The 25,145-nt window shown below is 43.3% G+C and overlaps 1 protein-coding gene across 1 annotated transcript; it reads left to right on the plus strand.

The window, feature by feature from the left end:
* Window positions 1-110: 110 nt before the first annotated feature.
* Window positions 111-12,244, plus strand: CASP3 (caspase 3). Its single transcript, XM_054295652.1, has 8 exons — window positions 111-194; window positions 4,265-4,401; window positions 5,482-5,574; window positions 6,405-6,529; window positions 7,008-7,136; window positions 8,986-9,161; window positions 9,664-9,781; window positions 10,856-12,244. Exons 3-8 carry the CDS (start codon window positions 5,501-5,503, stop codon window positions 11,080-11,082), a joined length of 849 nt encoding a protein of 282 aa, XP_054151627.1. The 5' UTR covers window positions 111-194; window positions 4,265-4,401; window positions 5,482-5,500; the 3' UTR covers window positions 11,083-12,244.
* Window positions 12,245-25,145: the final 12,901 nt, after the last annotated feature.

Consider the following 25,145-nt stretch of genomic DNA (forward strand, 5'->3'; position numbering starts at 1 on the left):
CCGGCACGGACTCACCGCCGCCGCCCGCGGCCCGCCGCCATGGAGCGGGCTGCCCGCCCTGCGCGGGGCGGGGCCAGGGAGCACCGGGCGGGCCGGGCGGCGGCGGCGGCGGGGCTTTTCCGCGCCGAGCAGCGCTCAGCTAAGCCAGGCTCGGGAAAACGCGGTCGGAGTACAGCGAGCAGGCGGCGAAGCTGGTGGGTGGCGGCGATGCCGGGGTGCGGGCCGGGGCCGGGATGCGGGCGCGGCGGCGGTGGGGCCGAACAAAGCGGGGCGGGGGGGGTGGGCCAGGCTGTGGCTCTCCAGGTCCGCGTGGCCGCCCGCGTCTCTCCCGGAGCAGGTCGGCTGAGGGGAGCAGCGTCTCGCCCGGGGCGGGCCTGGCTGAGAGCGCCGCTCCCCCGGCTGCCCGCAGGGCTCCCGCAGGCCCGGCGATCCGTCGGTCGGTCGGTGGCGGGGGCGGATGAGGGTGAGCCCCGGCCTTGCCGGCGGGCCAGGCAGGAGAGAGTGGCCCGGTGCCAGCCCAGCGCCCGCCGCTTCCCCTGCCCGGGGGCAGAGCCATGGCTCAGGTGTTAGCTTTGCAGACGCTTACGGTAGCTGGCTTGTGCCCTTTCAGCCTGTCTCTGTGGAGAAGGGGTTGAAACAGAGGGCAGAAAGAAGGAAAAGCAAAGCAAGGCGCTGTAATTCCGAGCTGCTCTCTGGTGGCCCCGTTGACCGGAAACACGGGGTCGGGAGCTGTATTTGGGTCTTCCAGAACAAAGCGTGTTAAACTCCGTCTGCCCTGACGGAAAGCGTGCTTGGGGCCCTGGCAGGCACCGTGGCCGACTTTTGATAGCATGGAAAAGGCTCTGCCCGAGGTGAACTGTGTTCTGTCTGTTCCCTCTGGGCTGGAGGATAGGGCTGGCCATCTGTAGTCCTTTACCCTGTAACTCACAGTTCTTCTTTCAGGTATCTGCTTGCCAAGTGGTAGGTTTAGAACTAGCACACTGTGTTAAGGAACACGATGTGGCTGTTGCTTATAGCGGTGGTGATGTGACTAATAGCTGCAGGTGAATTAATAACTCAGGGGTCCCAGCTACACTCAGAGTAATTCAGCTGATGTTACAGCTTCATGCTGGGTTTTGGAAGATCAGAATGCTGGCCCAGTATCAGGGCTTTCCAGCAGCTGCATCCAGACCAGAAGCAATGGGAAGAGCGCTCTCAGCCTGCTTCCGTCTGGGGTAGCAGTATTTAGTAGGGGGATAGTGTCACACAGAAAATGTAATGGTATATTTCAAATGTTTTTCGTTTTTTCATGTAGTCTGTATCTATATTTTCCTTCTGTTATTAGTCAGATAATTGTTGTTTAGCATTATACATTATAGAGGGAAAAATTTTTAATGTGCATGTCCACATTAGTATCATATGTCTTGTATGCATTCATGTAAAAAAAATACTTCTTTGAATGCTTGACATTTTCTTTTGCAGTCATGTGATGTAGAAAACTGCCCTTTTCCTATCTTTAGGGAGATGTTTTACATTGCTGATGTCTGTTTTGAACATGTGTTTTAATAGTGCTGTACTCATTGCTTTGTAGCAGCAGATAGATACTAAATATGTGTTGTCTCCATATTTCAGGATCCAGTTGGTAACTAAAGACAGTTTAGTTATTTGCTTTCTCCCGTCTCAGAAGCTTTGGTATTATTTTTAGCATTATACCATTCATTTCTGTTGATGAGAATTGAGTCTCATTTCAAATAACTGTTACTTTAAAAAGAAACCTGGTGGTTCTTATGGCAGTGGGGACACATGATGATATGAATTTATTTTCCTTAGGTCCAGGCAGAATAAGTAAACCTAGGCTGGAATGGAATAAAGAGTTGTTTTATTTATTGTTTTTTATTTATTGTTTTCTCTTATCAAAAGAAAAGCATTAGAACAACTGCATTTATGTCGGGGAAGATATTTTTGCTGTTATTGCTGTACAGAGAGACATTGGTCATTTTTGGTAGCTTGCAGAGCATAGCTTTGGACCTTTTAGAGCTACTTTATTTCTTCCTATTTAGTATATGTAAAGATCATTGTAGCATCACCTTTATATTTGCTGTCTCTGTCTCATGGGGTTTTTTTTAATTGTATTTTTTTCAGATACAATATTATAAAATAAGCTTCTTAAAATCTGCAGAATATATTTTGCTAGATTGTAAAAATGCTGCTGTTCTTTTCAAGAACTTCTTTTTCTGCATTTCCTTACAGTTGAAACCTCATTTTACCTAAGCTTTCAGAGCAAATAATATCAAAGAGCAGAATAAAAATCTGTAATAAATTTTTAAAGGACTGCCGTGATTTCTTCCCCCCACCAGGATGAGATCATCCTCCACAGGGAGGTGCATGGCATCACTGCATTAGCTAAAGCAAGATGAGGCAATTCTTAGTGGCCTGTCAGCATCAGCACCATCCTCCGGAGAGCATTGCTGTTACCCTGACCGGTGCTTTAGAGCACAGAACACCCTGCTGGCTCAAACACACATTTGAGTGCCGAGCAACAAAAGAGAAAGCTCTTTGTGGGTGTCTTCTGTTCTTCAAAGAGTGCAGGTGACCTGGTGCCTGAGGGTGCTCAGGAATTGGTGGATATTAAAAGGGAGTTACAGATTCTGTTCTGAAGATAAGCCATGTGCATTTCAAATACTCAACGTGTTGCAGCCAGTTTTTCTGGACAATCCCTATAGCTTCTGTAAAGTCTCTCAGACAAGCTGCAGTTGTGATGAAGCAGGGTGCTGGAAGCTCTAACACTTCACTGAACAATTGAAAGTGTAGGCTGTGAACTAAGCTCCCAGAGGCCTTAGTAAGAAATATTTTTATGATACAGTATTGCAAGTTGTGTTTTAAATTTTTCAAAAAGAAACTAATATAGTTTGTTGGAATTGTAGGTTTTGCTAGCTGCTTCCAATTTCTTTGTTTCTTTGGTGCTGGATCAAGGACAGCAGTTTGAGAGCTTTAAAATTTAAGGTCCCTAAAGTGTCAAAGACGTAAGTCTTATTTTAAGGTCACTTAAATGTTGAATATCTCTCTTAGTGTTTGCATCCTGCCTTAGCATTTATGTTGTGAGAAGCATTCAGTGCTGTCAGGGTCTGCAGTTTGCTTAGCTAAGGCTGCTGCTGTTCAGCAGTTTGGTTGATGTGAATGCAGGAGAGCCCAATAACCACTCAGCCTCCCTCCAGATTCCAAGGGCTCATCTGTTGGCCAGAGTGTGTTGGCCTTCCCTGTGCTTTGGCTGAGTCTTTCTTTAAGGAGCTCTTGCTGTGTGGCTCATCTGATAAACAGGAGCTAGCCACAGCTTGTGGAGGCACATATTTACTAGTTCACCCTCTCTCCTTCATGGACTGGCAGCCCTGGCACTGCAGAACTTCACAGTGCCAGGCAGCTGGAGTCAGCACCTGGGGTTGAGCAGAGGTTGATTTCTGTGCTGACATGGCTGCACTGCTGTCTGTGCACCTGCTAGCTGGTTTTGATGATAGAGTTGGCACATGATGCTGTGCTTTTTCATTTGGTTTGGCTGTTTATTGCTGTTGTTAGCCAAAGGACAGATGAAGGAAGTTAATAATTTCCCTATCTCTTATTAATCCCAGCCACACTGAAGGGTGTGGGCTGTGCTCGTGCACCTGGTTCTTCTCCAGGACAAGGAAGAGTATGAGTGGCATCAGAATGGTGGGTCAGTCTGCTTGGGTGTTTTCCTACCAATTCTGCTCAGGCTGAGAGCTCAGGAAAGCTGAGACCCAAACCAAAGGATATTGTAGTAGGGATGGTTGAAAAAGTCATAGAAACTCCTGAGGCTGGGCTGTGCTGGAGCAGAACTTTGAAGCATCCTTGTCAATGAGAGGTGTTCTTTTCAATTGCTGAGGATCAGAAGCTCTGCCCTTCAGTTAGAGCTGGGTGCACACACCAGTTGTCACTCTAGACTAGACTTTGCTGGCAGTGCTGATGTTCCCTGCTCTCTAGGGCATAGGGTTGGATCTCTGTCATGCCACAGGTCATAAATATTTGAATTGCCTTTTGGAGTTTCTTGCCTTTTTCTTCCCACAGGGTACTTATAATGAGTTAGACTTTGAAGTTAGGACGGATGAATCCAGATCAAGAGGCTAGGCAGTCTAGTTCAGCATTGTAGATTTAGTTCCTACCCTATGATACTGCATTTAAAGTAAATATCTAAAATATAATGATAAAATGTATTTTAGACATTATATTTCTAAAACACTAAGCTTATTTTGTACTTTGGTCATTTGATTTTCAGGAAATTTTCTGTTTCTTGCATTACATAATACAGTTGTCAAGTCTGGAACAATTTGGTGAAGAAGAAGACTTAATTACATCAGTGTTCTGAAATAATAATCTGAGCAACGCAGAAGATCTTTTGAAGCCACTAAAAATGTAAGTAAATGTCTTCCTAGAAACAGGTTAAGAATGCAGATTATACCTAACCAAGTTACTGCTTCTGGTGCATCAGTAATTGTTGCCACAAAAAGGGGTGTTTGTCTTGTACTAAGAAGAGTACAGATACAAAGTTGAGACTTAATATAATAATAATATCATTATGTAAGATGGCAAATATAGTTTGCCCCAAAGAACTTAAGCCTTAAATAAGAATCTTCGTCATATCTGACCAGCAAATCTTGCTACTTGGTCTGGTTATTCATACCTTCTTATTCACCATAAATATATCTGCTGAAGTAAGTTTTTTTAAATTCTTGCCTTGTAATGCCTTGTTTGACCTTCTTAAGGTCTTAGCACTACTAAGCAATTATTACTCTGTCCTATCTGGTGGTTTAAATTTGATGCATAATTGTTTTTTGGCACTTGAGTTTAAGGTAACTTTTGGTAGTATGTTCCATGAGTATACACAAAGTAACCCTGGAGGAGGTTTAATGCTTTTAAATTGATTTCTGATTTGGTATCCATTATAATTTATTGGCCTGTATTCTCATAAAAGTAAATAGCCCACAGCATAGGGGTCATTCCATCAAATGATTTAAGTTATATTGTTGTGGTTTTCTTTTACCACCATTGCACTTGCCTTCACATACACCAGTTAGAAAGGGATGCAGTGATGTTTCATTTGAAATGGAATGCAGAGAAATTACTCATTTCTCAAACTACTATGACCTAATTTCTAATCTGTGTTAATCTTTGCACATATCTAATAACTTGTATTGCTTGATTTTTGGTTCTTAATTTCTAATGCATCTGGGGACATTACAATGTTTTAAAGATTGTTTTTGATTTGTTTCTCTCTTACCTTGCTTTTTGTAGATTTTTTGAAAGATTTGGTCATAGGGATCTGCAGACTTTTTCCCAGAGCTCTTTTAGAAGGCAATAATGTTCTTCTTTCAAATATAAAATGTGTAGAGATTACTCAGAAAGCTTTTTTTTTTCTTTTTTTGCCTACTAATATCCTAGGCTAAAGTTATTCTGTGAACTGTCATAATACTTCTATTTTCTTGCATTTTCAAGCTGATAATTGAAAGCAGTAATGACAGAAATGGGAGATGGACCACATCTGGGGGAAGATCAGGCAGATGCAAAATCTATTCCAGGTTTTAAAGGGTAAGTGAGGTACTTTTGGTTGAAGTCTTCAGTTGAAGTCTGCTCAGCAACTTATGTCTAAGGGATTATATATGCACAATCAATCCTTGGTATCACTGAGCTAAGATTTTAAAGTTTAGCATGCTAGCAATTACTTACCAAGAGGCTGTTGTGGCAAGGGTGTCTCAGCCTCGAGGAGTAACTGAGAGAGGCATCTCTGCTCCAGGGAGATCCTGGTGTGCAGCCTGCTGTGTGTGGAGGAGGACAGGTGACTTACAGTCAAACTTGCAAATGAGCCATGTTTTGGGATGGTGCATGCTCAGCTAGCCCCTAGATGTTGAAGAAGACTTATGGCTCTTAGCCATTGTGTTAGCTGTCTCCCAAAGTCAGCTTCATCGAGGTGTAGCCATCACGCTGGCAGCCATTGCTTAAGCAGAAAGGAGCACGCATCTGCCACGTCTTTGTGTTTTGAATGTGGAAATTCAATGATAATAACTTCTGTTTAGAATTCAGAACAGATTTGCTTTCTCAGAGCTGACCTTTCCTCCAGATACATAGATTTCAAAAGATGATAGTAAAAATGCCCAACTGATTTCTTGTTGATACAGTAATTGGCATCCTTAAACTAAGTTTTCATAGTTTTCATATTCTCCTGCACAGAGGCATTACAATTTTAAACACAGTTCTTCCTTGATTCTTTTAATTTCAAGCTTGTTGCAAGTTCCACAGAAGGTTGCTACAAATGCAACCTCACCAGTTCCATTTAGGTTGCTAAAATAGCCTATTGTTGTCATTACTTTGAAAAGAGAGATCAGAAATTAACACCTACATTTTGTCTGGTTTCTATACAGAAAGAGCCTACCTGCTAGCAAGTCTATGGACTCTGGAATTCTGACAGACTACAGTTACAAAATGGATTATCCAGAGATGGGGGAATGTGTAATAATAAACAATAAGAACTTCCTGCCACATACCAGTACCACTCACAAGTTTTTTTTACTTTTTTCCTTAATTTAGATAAATTTGTGCCGTGTGTTACTCTTCAAAATTAAATATGCAGACCAGTTTTGATTGCACTCTAAAATTAAGTCATGGGTGTATTAATTTCAGTCCATTCTCCCAAATATGCATAGAGGGAACACATTAAGGTGTAGCAGTAATGAGGAGGAAAACTGATCTGCAGTACAAGTCTCTCTTACCTTTTGTAAATGAAATTCTTATGTCCTTAAATAGGGAAGTAGATATAAAAATAAGATGCAGATAAATCTACAATAGGTACAGAGGGTGGGAGATGATATGCCCATGTAACAGTGCAATGCTGTCTCTGCTAGAGTGAATCTGGAATAATGGAATATTTCAGACTGATACAGCTATAAACAAGAAAAATAATTTGGCTCAATCAGGCCATTCCATCTATATAATAAGAAAAAATAACACATTTCTCTTGTGTACAGGGATGTCATCCCGTTCAGGTACAGATGCAGATGCTGCAAGTGTCAGAGAAGTTTTTATGAATTTGAAATATAAAGTAAAGATCAACAATGATCTTTCATGTGGGAACATTTTTAAACTATTGAAAAAGAGTAAGTTATTATATGTTGTGTGTGTGCATTAAGTCAACTACTGTTTCCAAATACATCTCTTGCCCTCACATCTCTTCTTTCTGGCTTTTTCACACCTTCTGGTGATTTATTGCTAAGGATAACATGTACATCATAGTTTCTATGTTTATTCATCTTAGCTGTCTCTCCATCTTTTGTGCCATGACTGTTGTGTCCGTATCCTTTCTCATCTTCTAAAGAAGGATGGAAAAAAGGCTGAAACTTAAATGCAGACTGATTTATATTCTGACCCTGGGATCACTGAAGCTCTGTGAGTTGTAAAGAAAGCTGCTAGATTGGGTGGAGGGGTTCTGTGCTTAATGCTTAATGGTGTGGCCCAAAGAGGGGTTCTGATTGAGGGACCAGAACTGCAGGTGTGTAGACTGAATTTTCTTTTGGATAAACACACATTTTGTTTACCTTGTGAAACAAAACACCCTTCTTTCAAGTGAGAGCTTTATACTGCCGTGTCAGTCCTGCTTGCTTTGGACTTGGCTGCATCTAGAGTCATACATTAAATGGTGCTGGAGGTATCAGTGCCCTGGGACACAGGCCATTCCAGTTAACTGGTGCAAGGTTCTCTGCCATGGCTGGGCCTCATGCCCACTGGTGCTCTCCCACACTGTTCCAGGTCATACTGAAACACTGAAAGTGTTCCAGTGATTATTCCCAACAGCAGTTAGCCTGCAGTGATCCTGGTCTTGGGTTTTGTGTTTGGTTTTGTTTGGGGTTTTCTTGTTTGTTTGTTTTTTTAATGAAAGTGTTTGCTAACATAGATGTAGGTCTTTAGTGCCAGGTAATATTTATGCCAGAAAATGTTCCCAGACATGGTTAATTCATTAGTATTGTTGTAGCTGGTCTGTTGAAAGTAGCTGAAAATGTGACTCTTCTGAATGCAGTGATTGTCCATAATTGTAGAAATGCCTGAGTGTACATCGCTTGAGTAAAGTTGAAACAATTAATTTCTTCCAGAGCAGAAATTTAGTGTTTTGTTAAGCACGAAACAGTAAGACTTCAGATTTAGGGACTGTTTTTATTTTTCATCTAGAAACTCTTGCATCTTTTTGAGTTACCACTCATAATTTCTTTTGGATCCTTTCTTTTAACCTTGTTTGTATCTTTTCATAAATTTGAAAAAGTCGTCTTGGTCCTCAAGTACATTTCCCACAATGTCGGGCAACAAAAGACATTGGAGAATATAGATTCTGTGCTATTTGTATACCATGAGATAAAAAAAAGTATAAAACTACAAACACTTGATATCAAGCTTAAATAACTGTAAGTACAAAATTAAGAGGATTCAGAAATCTCTCTAGACCTCAGCAGAGGTAAAAAGTGAGAGAGAAGTGTACTGCTAGAACCTGCAGGAGCAGCAGCAGCCATGGTCATGCTACATTTAGTTCCCATGTAATCCAAGTGGTTGAAGCATCCCCAGTTGGAAAGAGAGGAAGGACTTCTCCTTTCTTTCCCAAAACCCAGGGTATTCCATCAGCCCAATCCCAGATCACAAGGCTGACCATTATTGCATGAATGAGCTGTATCATTCCAGCTTGGAGACACTGTGGGAATACCCTTTTTGTCTCCTGACTATTCCTGGCCTAGCTCTGTGGCCATGTCTTGCAGTGGGGAGGGTTGGCCCTTTATTTGGGATTTGCTTGCCCAACCTCTGAAGTAAAGTAGGCAGGCTTCTTGTGTTCAGAAGTGAAAACTCTTTGGAGGTTTCTAAACATGCTAATTAGTTCTTAAAAACTTGTGTGACCTAGGAAGGATCAAATGCTCCAAATTTTTACAGAGTACAGGAAGTTAAGATATTTTTCTTTTTTCTTTCAAGTTTCTGAAGAGGATCACAGCGAGCGAAGCAGTTTTGTTTGTGTCTTGCTGAGCCATGGCGACGAAGGATTGATCTATGGTACAGATGGGCCTCTTGAACTGAAAGCACTAACAAGCCTTTTCAGAGGTGACAGGTGCAGAAGCTTAGCAGGAAAACCCAAGCTCTTTTTCATTCAGGTGATGTACAGCTGAACAATGCTGATCAAATCAGCCAGATAGTTTAAAAAAATACCATTTCCCACTAATTATTAGTGCAAAAAGTTAATCTTTTCTAAAATAGATTTGAATGTAATTACTTTCAGAGTATGATTCTCTTCAGATCTAAAGTGGCACGATTTTCCCTGTTAGATAGGCTGTATTTATAACAGCTGGCACTGTGTTAATTCTATGTATTAAATAAAATATTAGGTAATATTTTAATGAGTTTCTGAGTACACTTTTGAATGAATACTCAAATTGTGTAGTTGATTTAAATAAATGTTAGTAGTTATCTTCTGAGTCTGTCTAATGGAAGTGTGACAGATAAATTGTTATTTTTGCAGTTTTTTAATCATGATATAATTTTTAAAACGCAAAATATCATTGTTTTTATAATGATCACTGCCTTTACTTTTCTATGTTAACATTATTTTACTTTTCTATTTTAACATTTTTTTCCATTCTTCTTTCTACCAAATAGGCTTGTAGAGGGACAGAATTAGATGCTGGTATTGAGACAGACAGTGGATCAGAAGAATCAATGTGTCAGAAAATACCTGTAGAGGCAGACTTCCTGTATGCCTACTCTACAGCTCCAGGTGAGGCACTGTATCCATGTCAGCCTGTACTCATGCTGTAAATTACAGCTTGGAGTGGCACCCAGCCAGTGGGTGAATTCATTTGTGTGCAATGTCCTTTGGTCACTTTGGGTCAGCTGTCCCATTGTGTCCCCTCACAGGCTCTTGCCCAGTCCCAGCCCCTTGGTGGGGGAATGTTGGGGAGGCAGTGCTGCTCCCAATGTGCTGATAACAGCCCAAGGCACTGAGGTCTTATCAGCACATTTCCAGCTGCCAGTGCAGAGCACAGCACTGTGAGGGCTGCTGTGGGAAAACAAACTCTTCCTCCTCAGCCAGACCAAATACAGTCCTTCATGGAAATAAATATTTACTTCCCTCCATCACTTTTTTAGTTTGACTTGATTTCTTGTTGAAGTAGTTACTATTCTCAGTTCCTACAAAACCCTTACCAAACTCTGAATATATCCTTCTCACTAGCAAACCCTCAAATGTTCGTCTGCTGGAAATTCAGTTAATGGGAGTTGTGCAAATAATTTACAGCAAGAGGAAAAGATATTATTCTCAGAGAACAAAATAATCAGATGTGCAGAAGTGGATGATAAGTAGCAGCATATTACTTGTCTATTGACTGTATTTGTATTGCATCCTTAAGCAAAATTGGTAGTGGCAGAGCCCTTCATATGTCCTATTTCCACTTAGCAGAGGTAGGTTCAGTCTTTAATTCTGCACATATTTGTGAAATTAATGACACTGAAACCCATTTTCCATCTGTACTGTCACCTCTTTGTATTTGTGTACCCCATGAAAAGTAGTAAGTGATTAATGTCTAAGATTGCTGCAGCAGAAGATAACTTTCCTGACTTTTGATTTTCTTCCTACTTAAGGTTTTCTTAGATTATAAAAGATGACAGGATTAGAAAAAAATTCAGTTGGAATTTGTGGAGATTATAAAATCTAAATGGTGTTGGTTGGTGGTTTTAAGTTATTTAAAATATTGGTTGCCATTGGAAACAGTGCATTGTTCTCCTAATTGCTGACCTGTCCTGTATCAAAGGCTGCTCCCTCTCATCTCTTTGACATTGCTCTCTTCCACAGGCTATTACTCCTGGAGGAATGCAGTTCAAGGCTCGTGGTTTATTCAGTCACTGTGTGAAATGCTGAAGAAACATGCAGGGAAACTTGAACTCATGCAGATTTTAACTCGTGTCAATCGCAAAGTGGCAGAGTACGAGTCCTGCTCAACTCAACAGGATTTTAATGCAAAGAAACAGATTCCATGTATTGTCTCTATGCTCACCAAAGAATTTTATTTCCCTTCCTAAAATAATTTTTCAGTTCATGCTATTTATCTGCATTTTATATGCAATATTAGTACAAAATACCACTTTTAAATCTGAATAACTGTTCACTACTGTTTGTGGCACAACGAAGTGTCTCAAAGTTAGATATATGTCTGTTGTTAGAGATAAAACATAGTATGTATGGCTGTGTAGAAATGCAAAGCTCTTTAGCTTGCATTAAGTAGCTGAAGCAGATTTGAAAGTAGTGCTCTGAGTATTGCAGAAAATGAGGAAAGGGAGACTGAAGAAAGATCAGATTGTTTATTGGAGCGCTTTGGTGCTACATTTCACTTTGCCGAAGGGGCACAGAAAATAAACAGCTCTTGTAAATAGTTTGGTTTCAAATCTTACCAAGAAGATTCAGAATGTCATTGCTGGTAATATGGTAATGTCATCACACATTTCTTCTTAACTCAAGTTCTTAAAGTTTAGGTTAGTTTATAACCTAAACTATTTTTACACTTTTGGGCGTAAACTGTGGAAAACAGCCATTTCATATTTTTGCATACAATTACGAAGCATGTCTAGAAGTACAGTCAGTTTTTCCTGATAATTTGTGATAATTTACTAACTTTGTGTATGGAATATTAGATAAAACAATTATATCAGCATGGAAGCTGTTTCAAAATAAATTTTGTATTCTGACCTTGAAGCTGAGTGCCCAAGGGACCAGTCTTCCAAAATGTCTTTTTCTACAGCTCCCTAAGGGTGAGCTGTTGGGGCATCTTTGGGGCTATAAGAACTAATGCAAAAGGAAGTCTGCATTCTGGGCAGTCTGCTTTCCTCTATTTAGCCTTAAATAAGAATGGGTTGGCTCTGTGTATGTCACATGTAATCTGTGTGAAAACCTAGATTTGTGGTACTGGAGAAATTTCACTTCATAATGGTAATTCCATGTGTTAACAAACAGTAAGTTTATATCTCTTGACTCTGAATTTTGTGAGACAGACTTTTACAAAATTGCAAAACATTTTTGCTGTTATTTCAACTTGTGGCAGTCTTTTTAAGATCAGTGGAAGACAGAATATGGACTTATTATTGGTGCTTGCGAAACAAGACTTGAAACCCTTTTAAAATTCTGTAGCAAAAACAATGCTGGAAAATTGATGTCCACTTCAAGAGGCATTTTGTACGTGTTTTTTTTTAATTAAATACTGTTTCCTGGATTGTATCATGCTTTTCTATGTGTGTTATTTGTTTAGGATTGATAGCTTTTGCAGATTAATTTTAACTTTAATTCTTTCCTTTCCTCAAATTACTATTGTCTTTTTTCTCCCCCATCAGCCTTACCACCTGAAATTGAAAAGAATCCCCTTGAAAGCATTGTATGCCATTGTACAGCCAGGTGGTAGAGTAGTGACTTGAGACATGGGAAATCCAGGTTCAAAAGGGATGCAGAGGAGGCAATTTTAAACACTGTAGATGAGTTCCTTGATGACTGCCTGCTGGATAGGAGCAATTCTCTCTCTCATAGAAATGTTCTGTGAGAGAGGGTAGGTCTATTTTAACTCCTTGAAATTTCACTTCTGGGCAGATTCTTGCCCATGCTCCTGTTGCAAAATTAAATAGGCCTCTTCTTCTCATAGGTTATGAATTACAACAAGCATTTGCAAGGTTTTATGTTGTAAATAACTGACAAGACTTCTCTTAATCTGCTTCAGAGTAATGGGGCAGAGGGATGTTCCTTGAGTTATTAGTTATTTTGCTGTGAAAAACTCCTGTCACAGTTTGCTCTTCCCTTAGATTTAATAAGTTCTGGTCTGAATTTGTCTTGGTCCTTTAAAGGAAAATTACTGTACAGCTTTTCCAATAGTCCTTAAAACAGAGCCAAGCAAAACCTAGGCTTGGCTACAATGAGTATCCAGTTGGAGGAATGAGGCCTGCAGCCATGAGACACACTGAGGCATATGTGGTAAGGGGATTTCCTGAGTATGCCATGAGATTTGGTGCTGGAGGGATTACAGTGGGCATGCTGGTCTGGCGATGGGGGGCAGGGCTTCTCATTGATCTCACCTTAGCTCTGCAGCTGGCCACATGGAAGAGAGAGTGACACTGCATGTTCTACCCTGGGCATGACCCAGAGTCTCTGTGGTTTCTCTCTCTGTAACTCTCTCCAAATCCTTCTTTTATGTATAAAAGTGGCTGGGCCACCCCAGTGTTCATGATGACAGTAACAGAATACTTGACTACAGTCTCACTTTCACTTCTCCAGAAAGTATTTGAAATCTTCTGTGACAGAGGATGGGAATGTGACTACCATGCAGACAAGGTGATGGGCTTGCTCCTGTCTCCTCCCTAAAGCAGGGACATCTCCAGTGAGATTTCCACCTATACCAGAGCATGCCTGGAAACACTTGTGCATAGTGCTGTGCTCTCAGATCATGTAGGTCTAGTGAATTTATCACTGACAATCCAACAAGAATCTGTTAGATTGCCTGTTGCTCCAGTGAACTGCACTATTTGTTAATGTGTGGTCATGAATGAGCCCAGACTTAGAGCATAGCCCACATTGTACATCTGACATCTTGCTGAACACAGCCAGACTCACAGTGCTGAATTGGTTATAATCAGAAATTTGATTAGCCCCATCCAGCTTCTCTGAGGACTACTTGGAAAGCAGGGGAGTTTATTTTCTGATTAATTTCTATACTCTAAGCACCAATCATTTAGCAGAGGTAGGGCTTGGGAAATGAGGTATTCCCATCAAGTCCTTTCAGGACAAGAGCCACGTTTCACTCCAAGACAATAGATTCCTTCACAGTGCTAAGGAGGCACCTAGCTACTTCTGAGGGATGGTGTTCCAGTCTGTAGGACTTGCTTGTAGAGACAGAGCCTGTTGGAGAAGGCAGAGGGAGAGGTGATAACATCATTTTTTCTCACATCTTACTTGTCTCCTATTTTTCTCATGTCTTTCCTAAACACCTTATTTGTAATAATTCATCTCACTGCCTCCTACCCAAATTCAACCTTCTTTCTAGATCACCTTTTCCTAGTTATCCATGAGCTCAGTAGCTCACCACCTCCTTGCCAAGCCAAGTCAGGTGAAAGGCTGGGTGAAAGCACTTTCCATGAAAGTGAATGTACCACCCAGGTGGGAGCAGTTCACTTCCACGAGGGAGCCCTTTCATGCCAGCCATGGCTGCAGTTTCCAAGCTCAGCTGGAAAGTAAACAACTGTTTCCGCCTGAAGGTCTGTGACTATCTGGATTATAAAGTCCAGTTAAATCATGTCCAGAAGGCTTTTAAGAATTCTGACAATATTTTGCTGACTTGAAAAGCCAACAGAGCCACAAACTTTTCAAAAATTAGTTAAGAGGTTAAAAAAGATGGCATACGAGATATCTAAGAACTTACACTGTTTTCTAGTAAAATAAAACAAACAAAAAACCAAATCAATAAGACCAGCACCAATTTCTTTTCTGAATAACCACTTTTAATGTTAAGCAACGGAAGGAGGAAGAAAGCAAATACCCTGGCTGAAACTGGGGAGGCAACTCATGCTGCCTGGTGTACAGCAGGTCAAATACTCCCTGCTGGCTAAGCAAATCCTTATTTTGAATGCAGTCAGTCTGCCTTCTTCCTCTAACAGTCCCTGAGAGTACCCATTTCAAAGATGAGTTTGTTAAAAGAAAAGAAGGCGAGTCAGACACTAATGCTGGTAAGCCCCATGGAAACAGTCTTTCCTTGAGAACAAAATCCACACTTTTAGTACTCTGCTCCATAAGAAAACTCATGGAACTTACTTAAAATACAAATTTGGGGCTGCTCAGTCTAGGGAAGAGATGGCTCCAGGGAGCCCTTAGAGCAGCATGTCAGTATCTGAAGGGGGCTAGGGGCAGTTTTTAGCAGGGCCTGTTGGAACAGGACAAGGGATTGTGGTTTTAAACTAAAAGAGGGTAGATTCAAATTAAATTTGAGGAAGAAGTTATTTTATGATGAGGGTGGTGAAGCACAGGAACAGGTTGCCCAGTTAATGCCCATCCCTGGAAATGCTGAAGGTCGGGTTGGACAGGATCTGAGCGACCTGGTCTAGTGGAAGGTATCCCTGCTTGCTGCAGGAGGGTGGACAGGGTGGCCTTTAAAGGTCCCTTCCAACACAAATCACTCTTTGCTTCTATGATGATATGGTTCTTAACATGTACTGGGTCTCCTTCTGTGCTTGTTGCATTGCTCTTGGAAGTTTCTGTGGTTTCTCCTTGAATTTTAAATTGTATTACTATACATTCACTGGATTACAATACAATCACATGCATATCAGTTAGTTTTTGCTAAACCCAGGCAGTATGCATATGAAATCACATCTAGTGATTAGAAATATTAGCAGTATGAATAATAACAGCTAAGTTAAGACTTGTGACCTCATATTCTGTAAAGAATGGTACTCATTACCAGGAAAAACAACCTTTCAGCTGTGTATTTCCTCCTGCTCTTGATTGCAGACAGCAGAACAGTCACAGAACTCTGCCTTTCTGAGGGACCGGGACCAGAGGTAAACAAACTACTGCTTCATCACCACCGGGTGTCACTGCAGATAGCACAATAATCTCCAGAGCCCACATCAATGAGTCATGCAAAATGAAATCCAAAGCCTGCTGAATGAAGCAATGCTTTCACAGCTGTCACTGGTTGGTTGCTGTCAGCTGGAGTGTTTATTACATCCTGGGACTTGCATCCCGAAGTATAGGAGAACATTGTATTGCTGTTTCCCAAGAAAGCCACACTGTCTTTTTGCATGTCAGAGTAAACAAGAATTGGCTGATTTTGGGGCAAAAAGGGTTGTCTTTGCTGTCCTAGACCTACACAGAGAATGCTTCCAACTATGGAGCATGTCCCCTTGCAGATCCCTGTCGTACCACTGATAGTCCTGTAACATTTAATTCAAAAATCCACAGCACACCCCCAAAACAGGTTTCTGCTGTATCTGTGGTGATGATCTTCAAACAAGACTGGCGCAATAGCTTGCTTTGCTTCCATCATGACAATTAGTGGAAACAGAGAGGACAAAACCTTGTAAGCTCTTAATTTTAATTTTATGTCTCTGAAACAAATTCTGAAGTTCAGATTTTCCTGGATAATCACAAACCAAAAACTTAGGACTTGTCTTCTCCTCACAAATGAAGCAATGTTCTTTTCTTCCTAGGGACCAAGATGTTCTGTCATGAAGATGGTTGTGTAATTAAAGGGTCTCAACAGAAAACAAGATGCAGAGCAGTCATTTTCCAAAAGTGATTTTGCTTAATGTTTGCAGGCAAGATTTGACATCAGGTTAAATAACTCACCAGTGCTGCCCCCACTGTCAAAGGACTGGCAATGATGCTCTACCTTTGCTTCTGAGCACGAGACCAGAATATTTCTCCCTGGTTGAACATGGTGAGCTTTACAGGGACTTACCTGATGAAATTCCATAGGATGGGGTGTTAGAAGACCAACCTGGATGATCTAATATGTCCTCCTGGTTTCAAATGGTACACAGAAAGGTACCTTGCAAGTCTGTCTCATGACCTCTGAAGGATGAGCAGTAACAGGTTTTCCAGAGCAGGCATAAAGCAGTAGTAATATTGTCTGAGTGGTTTGGGAGTATCTGATGCAAAGATGTACCAACCACAGTACTCCATGACCATTAAAAATTGTTGGTTCTATTTATTTAACCACAAGACATTACAAAGAGTAGTGGAAAGAGCCATCACTGTGCAATTTACCAACATCTGCATAAAAAAATGATTAATAGTAAACACTAACAGGGTGATTTAAATTTGCAAAATCCTTCTCAACAGACGCAAGCATTTCCTCTTTCTATTTCTGATACTGAACACAAGAACACTTTGTGTTCCCTTTTATTCCATTCAGCTACAAGCCACTTCCTCAAATGCACAGTCCACACCTCTCCTGCATGATGCAATGCAAGCAGCTGGTTGAAGGCAGGAGTAACCTTCTCTGCATTGAGTGCTTTTCCTGCTGAGTCTATTCACTCCTCTTTGCCTCCTCATCCTCAGCTGGCTCCCAGTGCCCAGAACACTCCTACCTCACCTCAGCTGGGTCTATGAGCTTTCTGGATGAGGGATGGCCTTTAGGTGATGGGGAAGCTGTGGCTGCAGGAGATCCTGAGCCTGGGCATGCACTCAGGAGACTGTGGCTTCCCCACCTGCCATGTGGTCCCATTGCAACTGGTGACCCCACAGGTGTTGCTTTCTTCATTCAGCCTGCCTGTTATTAAGACCTCAGGAAGCCAATAAAAAACCCCAAGTGGGCTTTGATCTCACTGCTCTTCAGGCTTGACCTTTAAGGCCAAGAGTCTATAATTCTTGGTTAACCTTTTCTTTCCCAGGATGTGTTCTATACAAGAATGCATGCACTCTTGTGATAAAATTGTCCCCTGAGATCTATGGAAGATGAGAGAAGCATCAGAAGACAAATCCAGCTTTACTGAGTCTCCAGCAGCACAGCAGGAGCTCAGCTCTATGTTTGGTAGCTCCTGCTTGCTGAAATGCTGCTGGGTGAAAGCACAGACTGACAGAATGTTTGGGCTTGGAGGGGACCTTAGGGACTGTCTAGCTTCAACACCCCCTGCCACAGGCCTGGGCAGCTTCCACCACACTGCATTGCTCAAAGCCCCATCCAACCTGGCCTTGAACACTTCCAGGGATGGCACATCCACAACGTCTCTGGGCAGTTGGGAATTTCTTCCTATTATCTGTTCTAAATTTATCTTCTTTCCATTTGAAGCCATTTTCCTGTGTCCTATCAATACATGCCCTTGTAAAAAGTCCCTCTTCAGCTTTTTTAGAACCCCTTAGGTATTAAATGGCTGTAGTAAGGTCATTCCAGAGCCTTTCCTCCACCAGGGCGACCAACCCACATCCAAAGGCAAAATGAAAACCAGATTCTTCCACCCCTTTCACTAGTGCCTGTATTTTATGCCTGCATGTGATGTGTAAGCCTCCCTGGATAGCATCCTGCTCTAGTGGGGCTTCCTTTAGACCACCTCTAAGGGCCAGTGGTGCACAGGGCTTGGTGTCCACAGCACCCCAAGTTTCTGTAGGGAAGCCCAAAGGCTGGCACTGACCAGTGAGTCACAAAAGAATACTGGGGGTTTGGGTCATACTGAAAGCAGCTCAAAAACAAGAGGTGCCCTGGCTGCTCCCAGTGACCTGGCTCTGTGGTGATGGCAGAGCAACAGCCTGAGCAGCAGGGAGGGACAACAGCAGGGCAAGCAATGGAATCTGTGTCACCAGCTGGGTGCTGCAAGGCTGTGTCCCCTCAGGACAGAGGCTGGAGGAATATGGGATGCAGGCTTTACCCACTGGGCCATGCCAACACAGGCATGTTTGATCAGCTTTTCCCAAAGGCACCACTGTGAGAGGCAGGGGAGGGCAGGGGAAGCAAGGAGGGCAGCAGTGAGGTGGGAGACCTGATCAGGAGGTCAGAAGGTGGCACCTCTGACTGCAGCCTTGAACTGCTGACCAGCAGCTCTGGAAACCTCTGGGAGGAAAGAGACTTTGCAGCTACACTGAGTCTTTTAACTTGGATGTTGACCTCAGGAATGTAATCAGAGAGCTGATTATAAATAGTTTGTGCAGTTGTTGTTGAGACTAAAATGTGCTGCCACACAGGCAGCACAGGCAGCTGGAAGCAGAGGGTTACTCCAGTGTCTGCTAAAGATGCTGAATCTCTGTCATCTATGGCTGCACAGCAAGTCTGAAAAAGAGAAGTGCTAAAAAATACTCAAAAAATGGTCCCAGGGAGAGGGGAAAGGGGAAGCAGCCTGCCTTACAAAACTGAGGGTGAGGGACAAGGGGGAACAAGCCAGGGAGAAGAGAAAATTAAGAAGGGAGGACAGTCACTATGAGGGACCCCAGGCCAGGCATGGGCCAGGCTTACCTCAGAGTTAAAACACAACAATGACCTGCAATAAAAAAGACTAAACCAGCATAACCCAAAAGTAAGGGAATGCCCTAAATATTGGAAGTAAAAACCTCCAGGTAAACCATCAGGGCTAATTGAGTTCAGGTGGAAGCATTTCACGGAGCTTGGCAGAAAGAGAGGGCAAAGGAGGCAGGGAAGGAGAAGTGCAAGCTGTGAGTGACCAGCAGCTTGAGGCACCTGCTCTAGCTGAGAGTCCTGCCCAGCCCTGTGAGGTGGGCACAAAATGTACCCAGGAGCAGCTGATTCTGTCAGCCATGAGTTTGAGCAGCAGGGCTGCCAGACCTGTGCTTTTTCAGAGAGTTGAGGAAAGCTCCAGGAAAGCTCCCTGGAAAGGCCCAGACTTTGCAGCCTCAAACTTTAGAATCATCCAGCTCAAACTCCTCAGCTTTGGAGTCATCATCCCTGGAGATGTTCGAGATAAGATTGAACATGGTGTTTAGCGCTGTGATCCAGTTAATATATGGTAATCAGCCAAGAATTGGTCTTGATTATCTTAAAAGTCTGTTCCACCCTAAATGATTCTGTGATTCTGTGACTTCACAAGCAAAGGATACAGCAGGCAGGACCAGTGGGGCAGAAAAGAAGGCAAGAAAATGGCCTTCTTTCTACCAGGCCATGCCAGTGTAGAAAAAGACCTGCTGTGGGTTTTGCTAAGTTAGCATAGAGGAATTTTAAGGAGTAACTGGAGAGATGCCAGGAGAATTGCAGGATTCAGCTCTAGAGCATCACCCAAATGGGAGTGGCAGCTGGGAAGAAAGTGGAGCAGCACTTGCTGGGCAGTGGGGAAAGGATGGCTTTGGTGGGCATGGGGTGCAGGAAAGGCCTTGCAAACAGACCAGCAAGCTGTGTCAAAAAGCTGTGCTTGGAAAAGAGCAATGAAGCAGCAGCGAGATGCAAGAGGAATAGAGCAATGACCAGGGTGGGCTGGGAAAAGCAGCAGCACAGCCACCTCCAGGAAGGTGTCCCTGGGAAAGGCACCTGGGGAAGGCCCAGCAAAGCACAGGCAGCAGCCAAGCTGTGGAGCTCTTGAGCAAGAGCTGGAGCTGTGAGAGTGCCCTGCAAACACCAGGTCAAGGATCCTCTGCAGCAAGTGTGCAGGGAAGGTGGGCTCTGCTGGTGCCCATCACAGGCTGCTTCCCCCTTTGGAAAGGTGCTGAGGTCTCCCTGTGCTGCTTCCCTGCCAGCTCACAGTGATTATTCAGGACTGACTGACCTGGAAGCTTCAGCTTTCACTCTGTCCTGCCCCTGAGTACAGCCTGGGTTTCAGTTTGACAGGATCATGGATCAGCAGCACACAGGAGGGAATGGAGTTTGTGTTTGTGAATGAAGAAATCCCTGAGGAGAGGTGGGTCAGGACAAAAGGAGGAGAAAAGTATGGAGTGTTCCTCATTCACTGCTGAAAGTTGGAAGTATTTGGGAGTAAAACAGCTCATCTATGAAATTCATAGATTGGAGGATTTTGCTGAGAGAAGCAGAAAAAGAGGTGTTGTGAAGGATTAAAAAGAGTGCTCTGAGAGAGCTACAAAGCACATACCTTTTCCCCCCTTACTTCAAAACAAAATAGTAATTATCAGCCTTGTCCTAGTGACTGAAACAAGTCCTGCAACTGAAGGCTGTCTTATTACTGACACTGAGTGCATGCACAAGTGACAGCAGCAACATTCACAGGTGCCAAGCTCTACAAACCCATTTAAATCAATACAATATTCCCATTGATACAGTCTTCACACGTTCTGGCTGAAGCTGTGTTCCTGTGGCTGGGTTTCAGCATCCCCTGGTGTGAATCTTTAGAGCTTGGTATTACCAGGGTGTAACACTACAGGAGGCAGAACAAAAAGCAATCCATAACCTAAAGGGATAACACCTTGGATATGCTTCTTACCCAAGGTCTAAACAGAGTGAGAAAGCAAACATTCCTTACTGACATAAGACATAGTCATAGAACTAGAAAAAACCCCAAACCCTATGAGCAGAGAAACTTCAGTTGTCAAATTTCCTGTGGCTTTTGCTTCCTGTTTATATTCCTTTCATGCCACACATACGAAGGGGTGAGGTCTCATCAGGGTTTTCTGGGTGCCTGTGGCTGTGGCAAAGGACTCCTGTGCATGTTTCTCCATCAGGGAGAAGGTGAGTGACCGCTGCTGAGGGTGATTTGTTCTTGCACTGATCATCACAGGTGTCTACAGTGGCCCAGAGACTAACAGGGTGTTGAAACCTGCGTGCAGCTGAGCAGAATGAAAGCAGTGCAAAGACATTGTGACCTTCTACTGTTCCTTCATTTTAAGGATGGAGGTGATTTAAAAAGAATCTACATGTCACAGGACTGATAAGTACCCCATTAAACTTGCCACTATCTTGCATTTAGGTTCCAAGTATGAAGCTTTGGGGAGATTTGCTGGGAGCCAGTTCACTCACTGGCCTTACCCTGGATTTGAGCTCTAAGCCGCGTCCCTTGGAGTCACACCTGCAGGTGAATCGTGATAGCAGGGGAAAAAAATCCCATGGTGGTGTCACACTAAAGCTGGGAAACAAGGTTCCAGCATGGATGTACGTGTAGATGTGGCACTGAGCAACGAGACATTTCTGGGCAAGGGCCCCGCAAAAGATTGGAGCAAAATGCCATGAACCTGTGCAACCCAAAGAGCTGAGAAAGTGTAAAAATACAGAGACAAGCTTCCTCCACTTCAGACTTCTTTTCTCAACCATGTCCTGATCACTCCATAACTGCAAGAGATAAGGTATCTGCAGTGGAGTTCACCATCTACCTCCTTTCTAAAACAGAGGGTCATTTGTTTTGCCATCTTGAAAAATATTGCAAAACACTCCAAACACTGATTGCAGGCATAAGTCAACAGCGCTGCAGGTGCTGCCCGTGGCCAGGCTGGCTTTGCTCCCTGTACATGGGACACAGCAGCACAGCCACAGCCAAACTCTGCAACTCCGCTCCCTGGGGTCTCGTGGGCATTTGGGTTGGGAAATGGGAAAACTGAAACTCAGATCTAATGAGATAAAGTGAGGTCCTGAGTGGGGCTGGGAGGGGATGGGAGAACAGGCATTTTAAGGCAGCCCTGCCAGCCGCATGGGCAGTGTGTTGGGCAGCGAGGAGAGGCCTTTCCTGAGGTCTTACCTGTGTGCCCCACTGACTGCTGCGGTACCTGGCAGTGCATCAAGTCCTGCTGTCTTACAGAAGTTTAACTTCCAGCAGGGATTAGCTGGCTTTGGCCTGCTAAAATCCAGACAGCCATGTTGGGTCAGATGGGCTGGGGCCTGTGCATCCACTATTCCCAGCTTTCCACCATCATGGAATAACAAAGGCAGGTGGACAGCAGTCCTGCGATAATGGACACACAATGACCCCTCCAAGCCCTGTGGGTTTTGTCCTTTGTGCATCTCCTTTAAGTTAACAAAATAACCAGCCTTAGTGTGCAAGCAACAGCGTTGAAGTTCTGGCACAAAGTGGGAGATGAGGATCTGAAGAGAACTGGGTTTTAGGGAGAGGTCGTGTTTTCTCCAGATCCATGAACAAAGTGGGCAAAGGGGCATTTTGAGCAACCTGTCCTTTTTTACCTTCCTCATGTCTTCAGCTCATTAGGGCTATGACAACTACTGCACCAAAGCAGTGTGGCCAGCAGGTCAGGGGAGGTCACTCTGCCCCTCTGTCCCACTCTGGCGACACCCCCACATGGAGTATTGAGTCCAGCTCTGGGGTCCTCAGCACAGGAAGGACATGGACCTGTTGGAGTGAATCTATAAGAGACACACCAGGATGTTTAGAGGGATGGAACACTTGTCCTATGAGGAAAGGCTGAGAGTATTTGGGTTGTTCAGCCTGGAGAAGAGAAGGCTTTGGTGTGACCCATCTGAGGCCTTCCAGCACCTGAAGATGACCTACAGGACAGATGGAGAGAGGCTTTTTACAAGGACATGTAGTGACAGGACAAGAAGGAATGGCTTCAAACTGAAAGAGGGCAGGTTTAGATTAGATGGTATGAAGAGGTTCTTTACTCTGAGGGTGCTGAGGCACTGGAACAAGTTGGCCTAAGCAGTTGTGGATGGTGTTCAAGGGCAGATTGTTTAAGGCTCTGAGCTATCTGGTCTAAGGAAAGATGCCCCTGCCCATGGCAAGTGTGTTGGAACTAGATGATCTGTAGGGTCCCTTTCAACCCAAGCCATTCTATTGATTTTATTAATCCAGACCTGTGACTTAAGGAGAAAAAACAATAGTGTATCTTGATCAGTTCTGGTTGGTGTTATAGTTTAGCTGTGCTGTCAAGCTGAGGGACGGGAAAGCAACAGTATAGCTGAAGTTTTTGACAGGAGTAATCAGATGTGATGGTAGGCCATGTAGTGAAGCTGTTCTCAGAGCTATCTTCCATGTCTGCTCCCTTTTGCACATGAAACCATTTAATGCACTGGTATTTGGCTCTGGCCAAGGGAGAGAAGTCATTGGCTGGACAGGCTGTGACTTCTCAACTGGTGAAGTGAAATGTTGCTGCTGAGAGTGCCAGGTGCTAAAAGTCACACTGCTTTGGACAACTGGTCATGAAGCAGTACCAGCAGAGGAGCAAGTACTTGCAGATGAGCTGAAATGTTCTTCTTTCAAGAAGAGGAACAAGATTCCCCAGGTTGGGAAGAAAGGGGAGAGAATGTGATGAAAACCTTAAATACACAGTTCAGTTGGAAAAGAGTGGGGAAGTCTGCACAAACACTGCCAGCAGATCTAACAGCTTTTGTGTGAATGTTCTCTGCAGCTACTCCACAAACTATTTACAACAGGTTTATGTGCATTAAGATTTAGCTTGCCAAGCAGTGAAACACTACCCTTCATTTGAAGCTGATTGGGCACTATTAGCATCTGCTCATCAGACTTTTACAAATCCAGCCCAAGGTATAATTTTACAAGGCCTTCCCATACAGACAGATCTTGACTCTTCAGCCAGATCCATTCCACAAGTGAAATGGCAGTGCAGGAGGAAAAGAAATACACTGAAATTATACATAATTGCTTTTTCTCCACCTCTATTATACAGGGAGCCTGTGAGTCAGCATTCCCATGGAACTACTTTACTGTGAAAGAAGGAACTCTGCCTCAGCATACTAAAGTTTTCCTGCAGGATTGGTTACTGCTTATAAGCATCATAACATGCATACCTGTGGAGTATCCCTTTCATTAGAAGGAGGATTTGCCACCCCACATGTAATTACTGAAAGCAGGGTGCAAATAGTGACCACAAGCACCTGAATTATGTTTTTCAAAATAGTCCCACTGTCATAATGTGCTACTGAAATCCAGTTGGGTTCATGGGTCCAGGCGTCATGCCATGACTTACAGAGCTAAGGAACGAACCTTTTCCCTAGATTTACACTGCCTACATTGTTGTTTCTGATTGTAGTTGATTTATTTGAAATTTTAAAAACACAAGCACAAATTAACTGTGCTACTGGAGAACCACCATACAAAGCAATAGTATTTCTTGTAGCACTGCACAAGAGCAGGATTCCTGAGACAGAGACACTTTTGTACCAGACATTGTAACACTGAGTAAGAAGAGACAGCTGTTATCTCTGGGAACTTATCCTCCACACAGTCTGAGAGAAATAAAGGTAATGAGGAAAACTCACAGCAGACAGGTAAGACTGGGAAGGTAACTTAAATTTCCTGAGTCTGAGCTGGCACTGACTCCACTGGCCTACCTTAAGAGACAGTACCTCTGAAGATCAAGGTTGATTGATCTCCTGGTTATTTTTTAATTTGGGCATTTTATCTTGGCCTATTCAAACCTCCCCTGCATGGCAATGATCTTTTATCTGTCTGCCTCCCTCTGATCTGTGCTTGGGAAGTCAGCAGGTAGAGTGCATCACGAGCCTTCCTCTGCATTGCATGTCACTAATTAAAGAGGCCATTCAAAACAAAGCTCCTACTCATGCTCTCTATTAATAGCCAGGAGTTTTCCTCCACCCTACCCTCCCACAACCTCTTTCTTTTAAAGTGATAAAGCAGCCCTGTCCATGGTTTTGAGACCCCTTGCACTCAGATACCAGCTCAGCATTTTCCCAGCTGCATTACAGCAGTTCTCTGAAGAACTCAAGGCATTTTCCTCAAAAATATGCCACATAACACCC

Source organism: Melozone crissalis, unplaced genomic scaffold (genome assembly GCF_028551555.1).
Source record: "Melozone crissalis strain CALT ecotype California unplaced genomic scaffold, PUWL_Pcris_2 ptg000006l_1, whole genome shotgun sequence".
NCBI lineage: Eukaryota > Metazoa > Chordata > Aves > Passeriformes > Passerellidae > Melozone > Melozone crissalis.

Bases quoted from the DNA above. Each gene is read 5' to 3' on its own strand.
- CASP3 (XM_054295652.1), top strand. From the start codon at position 5,501: ATGACAGAAATGGGAGATGGACCACATCTGGGGGAAGATCAGGCAGAT. The intron at 6,530-7,007 runs GTACCACTCACA...TCTTGTGTACAG, and splicing joins GAACTTCCTGCCACATACCA to GGATGTCATCCCGTTCAGGT. The intron at 9,782-10,855 runs GTGAGGCACTGT...TCTCTTCCACAG, and splicing joins TGCCTACTCTACAGCTCCAG to GCTATTACTCCTGGAGGAAT.